The sequence below is a fragment of the Gaeumannomyces tritici genome (genome assembly GCF_000145635.1).
Source record: "Gaeumannomyces tritici R3-111a-1 unplaced genomic scaffold supercont2.1, whole genome shotgun sequence".
Classification (NCBI taxonomy): Eukaryota; Fungi; Ascomycota; class Sordariomycetes; order Magnaporthales; family Magnaporthaceae; genus Gaeumannomyces; species Gaeumannomyces tritici.
In genome coordinates this window covers 6237383-6247227 of record NW_008804545.1, presented here as the reverse complement: position 1 = coordinate 6247227, position 9845 = coordinate 6237383, and the positions used below count along the sequence as shown (strand labels likewise).

Genomic DNA, 9845 nt, shown 5'->3' with positions numbered 1-9845 from the left:
TGCACGGCACCAAGCTGTCGCAGGAAGGACCCTTCCTTATTGGGACCCAGAACGAACGCTTCATCACCCAATCCACGAATAGCCCAATCGACAGTTCAACGACCAGACATAGCATAGGAACCAGCTGGCAATAGAGCTGCGCCATGGCTTCCGGCAGCGTTGCAAAGAGGAAACGCCCACAGGCTGCAGCCGAGCGTCCTCCGAAACGAGCACGATCAGAGAACAGAGACGAATCCGATGACGACCAGCAAGCCCAGATTCTCTTGTTGGAAAATGGCATCGTTGAGTCCAAGAAGAACTACAACAACATTGCAGCACTCCTCACATATGCACAAAAGGACGACGACGAGGACGGAACCGACCTGGTCGCCTCAGTGTCCCTCTGTCGCGTCTTCATCCGGCTGCTAGCACAGGGCGCCCTGAGACGAAAGAAAGGCGGCTCGGAGAAAGATGCGGTCGTTGTGACGTGGCTCAAAGACCGCCTTTCTGAATACAAGGCCGTGCTGCAGAGACTCATGCTACAGGAGGACGCATCCTCCACCGCGCTCACCCTCGCAATGCGCCTGCTGAAGGCAGAGGCTGCGGCTACATCCTCGGAGAGCGAGGAGTACTCGTTCCCAAGGCAGTTCATGACCCAGATCGTTGCGGCCGCCGTCTCCAAAGGCGCGGGTGCCGGTGAACTCCGGGCCGAGCTCGCCGAGAATTTCGTCAATGTATATGACGATGTACGCTTCTATACGTTCAAGGGCATATCCGAGACTCTGGCTGCGCAGTCGCCCGATGCACCGCCTTCTTTCGACGCCGTCTTGGAGCTGCTGGTTTCGGTAGAGGCAGTACCCGAGTCCAACGACGACATAGGCGAATTTTACCTTGACCCACCGAAGAAGAAGTCTCACTCCATGTATTCCGTGGCTCAGCACAAGAGGCCGGCGCAGGACGCCTGGGTCAAACTGTTGAACCTAGGTCTAGACAAGGAGCAGAGGAAGCGAGTTCTGGCTGTCATCTCAACCCACGTTGCGCCATGGTTCACAAAGCCCGAGATGCTTATGGACTTTCTCACTGACAGCTTCAACGAGGGCGGGTCAGTCTCGCTTCTCGCGCTGTCTGGAGTATTTTACCTGATACAAGAGCGGAACTTGGACTACCCCGAGTTTTACAACAAGCTGTACTCGCTTCTGGATGCCGACCTCCTCCACTCCAAGCATCGGTCCAGATTCTTCCGGCTGCTCGACACATTCCTCTCGTCGTCCCACCTGCCGGCGCAGCTCGTAGCGAGCTTCATCAAGAGACTGGCCAGGCTGTGTCTCAACGCCCCGCCCAGTGCCATCGTGGTTGTTGTTCCATGGTTCTACAATCTATTCAAGAAGCACCCCCTGTGCACGTTTATGATGCACCACGAGGTCCGCACGGACGAGGAGCGAGAGTTGCTGGAGAACGGGGGCATGGATGACCCTTTCCTTCCGGACGAGAAGGATCCGATGGAGACACAGGCCATCGAGAGCTGCCTCTGGGAGATTGTTCAACTACAGTCACACTACCATCCAAATGTGGCCACCATCGCCAAGATCATCTCGGAACAGTTCACAAAGCAATTCTACAATGTGGAGGACTTTCTTGACCACTCATACGCAAGTGTAAGCGTCTTTGATCACCGGCTAGCCCTTTCTCTGAATCATCATATGACTGACTGCCTGACCAACATAACTCACAGCTTCTCGACGGAGAGCTCAGCAAGGAGATCAAACGGAGCCCAGTGGTGGAGTTTCAGATCCCGAAGAGGGTACTGCTCCCCCACGATCGGGAAAGCGGGCAGCAGGATAGCCTGCTCGTGAAGCTATGGGACTTCCAATAGCAGGCTAGCCTCAGCTTCCAGGCATATATACAAGGTGTACGACGTGACCGCGTGCAACAGCATATCGGAAAAGCTCGGAGCCTACCGATGTCGCGTGCGATGTTACCTAGCGTAGCCGGGCAGTCTCTGGCGTTCGCGCCCCTCAGTTTCACATCCTGTCGTGCTGCGGACGGCAGAACTCCCATGACCCGTCGGCCTCACCCCGCAAACAGCGAGGAGATGGTGCTCGCGCTCGGCACAAAATATTTGACTCAACATAGTGCACGCAACACTGCAAAGAAATGGATACCCTAACCACCCGAGCTTCCCCGTACAACCGGCCGCTGATGAGGCATCCGTGAGTCAGCCCCTGGGGGGACGGAGGAACGAACGGCAAGCGGCAACGAGCCACTCTGGTGACACTTTCTGAGGAGCCGTGACGCGTGCGCCCGGGTTGACATGGAAGAGAGCAAACAGCCGGCCTACTGCAGGACCTTTGCACGTGAGAGGTCACCAGCTGGCACCCCCCGTGACTCCCCTCTTGTTTTTTTTTTTTCATCCACACTGAGGCGATGTGAAAGCAAACATGTAACTAGTAAGGGAACGATGGCGAGAGGCGGACAGCTACTTCCTTGGCTCCCAACATTCCCGCCCACCTGCGTCGTCGGGGCCGGCGCGATCGGACCATGGTTACTCACTCGCTCGCACACTCGCCCGATACGGCCACGCCCCCTCTCCCAGGCGGGAGATGATAAACGACGCTGTTATTTTTTTGTCCCATTCCCTTTTTTTTCATGGCCACAGCGGGGGGCGAAGGAGATGGAAGGATCTTGTTCGGTGTGGAGAAATATCAGCACGGGGGCGAGCAGAACCATTCGACCAAGCCGGAAGAGCAGGCAGATCCGCAACCCGGCAGGCAAAGCAAGACGAGAAAGCCGGTTCGAGGGTCCCACCGTTCTCCTCCGACTCTCTCCAGTCTCCGTAACTACGGTGTGATGCATGTATGCACATGACAAGAGGCAAAAGCAAGACAAAAAGAAAAGAAAAGAAGGAAAGGGAAGAAAAACTTGGTCGACGGCAAGAACTTCTCACACCTCCTGAGGCAGCAGCAAGTCCGTTCCCTCGTCCTACCCCGATCGTCCCGAACAGCTCGGTCGTACGGCAGGGCGGGGATGATCTGCCAAGGGGAGGAGGAGGAGGAGGAGGAAGAGCATGAGGGCGTCGCCCCGGTCCCACATCCATTTCCCCCTTCGTCCTCCCCTTTGCCTTTGCCCACCTCTGCAGCGCGCGCTGCGGCTTGTGCGGTGCTCGCTGCGGTGCCACAATGTCCCCCTCCCCTGGCGGAAGGAGCTCTCACTGCCCGCCCTGCCTGGCGTTTCAAGTGTTCCTATTCCTGTCTCTTCCCTCTCTTTTACGGTGGCACAAGTGCCATGAAGGGGGAGGGGCGTGTAAAGGCTCACAAGGGTGGCATGTATGATTTTCTCTCGGCACCAGTTCCAAAGATAACGTTCGTGAACGGAACTGGGGGAGATGGATAAACAAATCAACGAGCAGAATACCAAAAAAGAAACAAAGTAGCCGAAAAAAAAAAAAAAGAGGCTTGGAAGTCCACGCGGAGCTTTTTTTCTTTCCCATCATCCTTCACCGCCACTCTGCCCAGGACCATCAAACACGAGACTTCCGGCTTGGTGATCCGGACCCGACCCAAAGAACGAAAATGAAAAGGAAAGAGACAGAAAAAGAAAGTAAAAAAAAAAACGCAAACAAGATTTTACGGGGCCCATCTTGCATGTCTAGGCCCTCAGCGGCGACTTGGCCCCTTCCTTCATTCACTCTGGTTTGAGGTTGATGGGTTCCTCCGTCCCCTCACTTCCAAGGGGCTGGGTACGGTGAGCAACTAGCCGCACATGCGAGCGAGCGAGAGAGTGAGAGTAGGCGCATGGGCGGTCCCCTTCGCAAGCCCAGGCCGCAGGCGTTTTGCCTCGCCCATCTTTTCTTTCTCTCCTCCGTCGCTTATCCTTTCCCCCCTTGCTCGCCATGCGCCGTGCTTTCTGCAGGCTCGGGACCGAGTTTCAGGAAGGGTCTGTTACCATGGGGCGTGGGCAGAGATCCCAGTAGCATCGCAACATAGTAACATATAACGAACGTGGAGATGGTAGGACGGTGTAGGCATGGCGTGTGCCGGATGGTGGATGTGCGTAGTAAGCCTGCCGGACCGGGGAGGGGGGAGCTGAGACGACGACAAGGATTATGTCATTGCCCAAACTAGCGGTAGTGCGAACGTTGGTGGTGATGCTCCCCAAGGGCAGGAGGGCAGCACAGGCCCGTTTCAACCTGTTTGACTCCTTCCCTTGTTTGTTCTTAATTTTTCTGTGGGGTTGGGCGAGCAAGCCGGAGCACTTGAGCGGCGCATAGGACTAAGGCAATCTTGCTATCACAGCGCCGCGCCAATGGGGATCCAAGGCAGATGAGACAAGACAAGAAGAAAAAAAGCGGGAGGTTGATCCAACTGCGAAGAAAAAAGGCCCTATACAGGGATCACCGCTTCTCTTCGCCGTGCAGGAGGCGAGGGCGCGCAGCGGTCGTGAGCAAAGACGCGCGGGAAACTCGCCTCCTTGGGGCTGATGCAGGTCCGAAGGCTCGCTCGCTGCTCACGCTTCCCTCAGCTCTGGACTAAATCTGAGTCAGGAGACCCATCTTCCCCAACGGCCCAAGGACAGAAGAAGGCATCTCGTTCGTCCTTTGGTTCTTCCTTTTCGAATCTGGGAGGTGCATCCCGACTCGGCTGACAGGGAACCGGGGTCGTTGCCTGGGAAGCTGACCGAGGAGGACGTCTCTTCACCGCTAGACCTGTTTGCTCGCAAGTGGACAAAAACACCATCCCCATGCGACGACGCTTGTCTTGGCCCCGAACCTGTTTGGCTGCATATGAGATCGTCCCAAAATACGGAGGGAGGCGTTTTTGGGGGCCGCGCATGGCTGGCTCCCAAGGGAACCTTCTTTGGTGACGCACATCTTTTTTTTTTTTTTTTGGTGAAGACGCAACAAGAACCTGCCTGCGTGGCGGAAGGGGTCCCCCTGTCACGATGGCCGCCACAAGGCATCATCACAAGCGAGGGGCTGAATAGCAAGGGAGATATCAAAGCATAGCATCCACAAAAATGCCTCAAGGGGAACTAAAATGGAATAACAGCAAAATGGGTATGGGTAACAATCACTTGATAGTGCGCCAAAGTTCGGATAACAAGTGCCACTCTGCTCACGCTTGACTGCCAGGCCCTGGATATTGAAGCACAAAATTTTTTTTGTGCCCAAGCCTCATGCAAGAGGTATGCTGCTGCAAGATAGAGTGGCATGGCTAGATCGCAGGGAAGTGTATGCAGACGAGGTGAGATGTGACAGACAGAATATGGGCCCTGAGACAGGAATGGAGTCTTGTCCGCCCACCACTGCAGCTTCGATACTGCGTAGATACCCGAAGTTCGTTGGTAATCTTCTGGAAGGTCGGCCCATCGTACTGCGTGGCCAAGACCCCTGACAAGTGTTCCCGGCGATAGGAGGAGTCCAAGTATGAGTCACCACGAGGAGTTCGCAGGACCGAGGTACCTCCTCCACCTAGTTCCGTGCCAGGGAGGTATCTTCCTCCACCGCCTCCGAGGCTGTCGGGCCCGGACGAGCTGGCGGTCGGAAGTCAGGCATCACTCGATGCATCCGCATCCCGGCATCTGCCGAGGGGGCCGCAGGTTCCGGAGCGAAGCCCGAGCAAAAAATTCAGATGGCATGTTTCCGGCCGCCTCGGACGCAGGCCCTTCCACCCCATCCACTCTCAGCCCCGCCCTTCCGAGGTGCCCGGTGGTGGTGGTCCTCTGGTCCTGATCCTAGTCCTAGTCCTGGCCAGCCAAGCAGCCCGTTTCGGGTATGCGACGAAAACGCCTGATGACGGAGGCGATGGTGGTGATGACGGCCGGCAGCAGCCTTCCCAGGGTCACAAGGCCAGCTCGCCTTGTGATGGTGATTGGCAGCCGTCACCTCGAGGCCGGTGGCTTTGCCGGGCCGCGAGAACTGGCCGTCACACCCGTCCCAAAGGGGAAGGGCGTTCCAGAGAGGAAGCTGTTTTGGGATGGCATGACAAGGTGAGAGAGGCAGGCCAAAGCCCTGGTTGGATTTCGGCGGTGCCGCGGAGCAAATGGTCCCGGGCAACCCAAGCCGTCCGGCAAGCCGAGCACACCAAGGGGGCTGCCTGGTGTGTGTGGCGCCCATGGTGCTGGCCACATCTCGCGGCCACACAGCCCGCCCACCAGGCACGGCGGCATCCCTGTGGTGGCCTGTGGTGGCCTGTGGATGGAGTGTTTTTGTTTTGTCTTTTTGGCGGGTGGGGGGAGGGCGGTACGCGTAGCCCCGGACGCGCCTGGGCAAGGACACAAAGTGGAAAACACGAACGGGGTCGAGAAAAAGAAAAAAAGAGAAAAAAAAAAAGCAAAAACACACCGCATGTTTGGGCTGGCTCTCCCTGCACTTGGGCGACGATACTAGGCCGCGCATTATGCGACCAGGTGGAGCCGCCCTCAATTAGGCTGACCAGTGAGTCCCGCGCCCAGCTGAGTAGGTGGGCCGTGGGCCAAGGAAAAAAAAGGCGGTGGCTGGGAGGTTGACGCGCGCTTTGGGGATCTCGCTGAGCAGACGGGATCGAGGGGATGGATGTTTTGTTATTGTTGTTGTTGTTGACGTTGTTCTTGCTGCTTGTCGTTGTTCCTGCCGCTGCTACTGCTGCGACTGCTGCTGCCATCGCTGGCACCATCGCGACTCGGTAATGGGCAGATTCCGAAGGCAGAACCAAAACAAAACAAACACAAGGCAAAATTTGGTTGGCGTGGAGCTTGAAGTATCAATTTGACCGCTCTTATGCTGGTTGGTGCATACCAAGGTATTGGCATATCCGATCCTCGCGCGCAGCTGACAGGTTGCGGGGCCAGCGATCAATCGCGATCCCATTAACCCATTAACCGAGCCTGACGTTCCCCAACGCTCCGTTTGGGGGTGGGGTGATGCAGTAATCCGAGTTGCAACCGGGGATTCACGGGCGAGGTGGGGGTACCTGGCAAAGGCAAAAAGTCAGTAGCGGCAAGCGGTCTGCTGCAGCAGCGCTTTGGAACCACGGCAACCACGGCAGCACGCCTGCTGATCAGAGGCATGGCGCGTCTGCATGGCTGGCTGCACGCCTGCAAGTATCTCGAGATATCCAGCCGACGCGGGCACTTGCAAGCGAGCGTGCGACGAGGTGGCCCGTAGGTGGGTGCAGCGACTGCAGCAACTGCATTGAGTGCATGCATCAATCGATAGGACGCCGAGGTATGCAATTAAATCGGGGCGTCTGCGGCGCTGGTCACGGGCAGGAGCGTCAGAGAAGGGCGGGTCGCCACGATTGTCGCTCAATTTTGTCGCTCAATTCATCCATGCTGCTGTGGGGGAGGCAGTGCTAGGCTGGGGCCACTGGAGCGCTCGCAAAAACCAAAACATCAACCCGCTCAAGCCAAAAAAAGCAATCCGCTCCAGACCGGCTGCCATGCCATGCGCTGCCATGGCTCTCGCGCCCGTCGGCCAGGCCACCTCATTCGCCCGCTGCCCGGCGCCGTTATGCCAGACAACAGCCCAGGGCCGATGTAGTTAGGTCAGTGCATCCTGCTGCCAACCCACAGGCAGTCAGACAAGTCCACAGGCGACCCCGTCATCCCCCCTGGCCCCCTTCAGCCCCGGCGAGAGCGCTGCCTCCCAGGCGTGCCTCCTCGGTGCTTCGATGCTATCCACAGCGCCTACTGCTGCTTGCTCCCCGCTCACGCGCCACTCACCCCACTCCCTGCGTGCGCGCCTTGAGGTTGTGCTGGACGCCGACCGACCTGGTGGTGGTGGTGGTGTGTGTGGGCAGCAAAGCCCAGCTGCTCACTGGCCACCGCGGCCGCTTGTGACTGGCCAACGCCGCACCACATGGATGGCGGGTGCTGCTCTTACGCCGGGGCGGCTTCCCACTGGACAACAGCCAGAAACGCACCAGTACGGTTGGGTATCGATGCCCAGGCATGCCCCGAAGCGGTCGTTTCTGCCCAACCTCTGCTAGTCCCCGCAGCGTCCTCCCCTCGCGACTGCTCCAGGACGGCTCACTCGTCATGTCCTGCCCAATCGCCTCGCCCGTCATCCTTGCTCCCCTCCAAAGAGGGCTAGGCCCCTCTGGACCTTGCTGCTGTGTGGTGCACCTCGATCTCGCGCTTCCCTTGTCTCTACCCCCAAAACAGAGTACGATCGTGGTCACGGACTCGTCCTGGGTGCTGACGCCGTTGACCTGTCTCCGTCCCGCTTGTCCCTCCCCCGCGGAAAGGGTACCACTCCCAACCCTGGACCGTAACTGGAAACGCCAGAGCAGTCGACGACCCTTGCGCTGCGGCATGCCTCTAACGTACGTCAGGATGATCCCCTCCATATTCCCACAGGAAACGGCCACTGTTTGGTCGGCTGTCCGTCCCCCATCACGCGAGGTCTGCCTATGCGGCCTGTTTCTCCATTCTGCCTCCCACTTTGTATCCGTTCGGGAGCGCTCCCCGGTGAACATCCCAAGACCCCTGCTCCCCGGTTAGGCGGGTACCTGCCCGCACCTGGCAGCTTCGCCCGCCCTTCACCGCTGGTCCAATGTATTCCCATAACTGTCCCGCAGAGGGGTTTCGCACTCATGCACCTAACCCAGCGCATCGCCTGTACCTTTTTCTGGAAAAAAAAAAAATTCCCCCTCTCCCCTCCCCTCTTGCCCGCACTCGGTTGGGGACGACTATTTGGTCCATCAAAGGGGTCCGAAGTTCCGTTACAAGATGCATCTTTTTCCGCTTCGCTTGGCTGTCACAAAGGAAGGCTGTCACAACCACTCGTTCTCGGCAGGCCCCAGCGTGGGCGGCCGTTTCTGCCAGACCCAACCAGAAACTCTGCCCAATGTGACATGGCCCAAGTATTGGAGGGCAAGCGTCCAGTCAGCCAACGTTCCCATTGACGTATCCGGGTGCAAGTGCAAGTGCAAGTGCAAAAAAAAAAAACAAAAAAAACGTGCCGCAGCAAGCCACAGGCTTCACAAAGTGCACACCTGCCCTCTGCCCTCCCAGAGCGCAGCGTCTGGGCCCACGGGGGAACTGCCACAATTCGGGGTGGGCATGTCACTTGGACGCGCGCATACACAGTAAACGGGTCGTGTGAGGGGTGGCTTGCCGGTGCTCTTCGGGACTGGTAGACGCAGTCCACCCGCCCACATACACGCCCTCCGTCCGGACCCACCCAATAGACGGCCGTGTCGGCGTTCAAGCAGCGTTTTTTTCGGCACCCACACCCTTCCTCTTGCTCTTCGCGTTCCTCAAGCCGGTCAGAGACCCCTGTCGGTGCCGCTAGTGCTTGACTGGGGTGAGGTAGGTACATCCGTCTGGTACTCCTCCTCGTACGCCGGAGGGGTAGCGCAGATACCTTCTTTCCATCGCGGGTGGTGCGTCTCCCACAGATGACCATTTGAAGTACAAAACCACCACTGCCGCCATCATTCACGGCGCATGTCTGTCCCCCTCCAAGATCATCTTGCTTGATCACCCACACCCACACATCTTCCTGCTGTTCATCAAGGTCGTTCCATCGGCCCAGCAGAAGAAGCGCCGCATAGCACCACGCCTCCTGCGGTCTATCAGCAACCCATCACCCTCTGCCCTCGTTGACGCAGAGACTCTTCGCCCTCCATCGCCACATGACTGCTCTCCCGTTTCAGTGAGACGAGAGCACCGCCATTTTCCCAGCCTTTGTCCTGCGCTCGGCCATCGAAAGACAGGTCTTTTTTTGATCGTAAGTTGGCTGTTTTCTTTTTCTGTTCTTTTTCTTATCTGGCGAGGAACAGCTGCGATACTTGCCGGCCATTCCCTGTTCCGCCGTCTCCCCACCACCACACCCAACCTCTCTTTGTGCTTAGCAGCACCGCTAGAGAATTCGCACGAGCCCCCCC

General features: G+C 57.9%; 4 protein-coding genes across 4 annotated transcripts in view; 2 read left to right on the top strand and 2 right to left on the bottom strand.

The window, feature by feature from the left end:
• Window positions 1-4437, top strand: GGTG_01972 (nucleolar complex protein 4). The gene is made up of 2 exons (XM_009219743.1): window positions 1-1634; window positions 1712-4437. Exons 1-2 carry the CDS (start codon window positions 144-146, stop codon window positions 1850-1852), a joined length of 1632 nt encoding a protein of 543 aa, XP_009218007.1. The 5' UTR covers window positions 1-143; the 3' UTR covers window positions 1853-4437.
• Window positions 4438-5131: 694 nt separating this feature from the next.
• On the bottom strand, window positions 5132-6373 carry GGTG_01971 (hypothetical protein; the record flags this gene model as incomplete). The annotated part of the gene is made up of 2 exons (XM_009219742.1): window positions 5132-6166; window positions 6320-6373. 2 exons carry the CDS (start codon window positions 6371-6373, stop codon window positions 5603-5605), a joined length of 618 nt encoding a protein of 205 aa, XP_009218006.1. The 3' UTR covers window positions 5132-5602.
• Window positions 6374-7673: 1300 nt separating this feature from the next.
• GGTG_01970 (hypothetical protein) lies at window positions 7674-8303 on the bottom strand (the record flags this gene model as incomplete). Its single annotated transcript, XM_009219741.1, has 1 exon — window positions 7674-8303. The coding sequence occupies one exon, from the start codon at window positions 8301-8303 to the stop codon at window positions 7674-7676; it is 630 nt and encodes a 209-aa protein (XP_009218005.1).
• A 1128-nt stretch (window positions 8304-9431) lies between these two features.
• Window positions 9432-9845, top strand: part of GGTG_01969 (hypothetical protein) — a 4106-nt gene continuing 3692 nt past the window's right edge. Inside the window, exon 1 of the mRNA XM_009219740.1 lies at window positions 9432-9688. The gene's annotated coding sequence lies outside the window, so the exon portion shown is untranslated. The remainder of the gene's footprint in view (window positions 9689-9845) is intronic.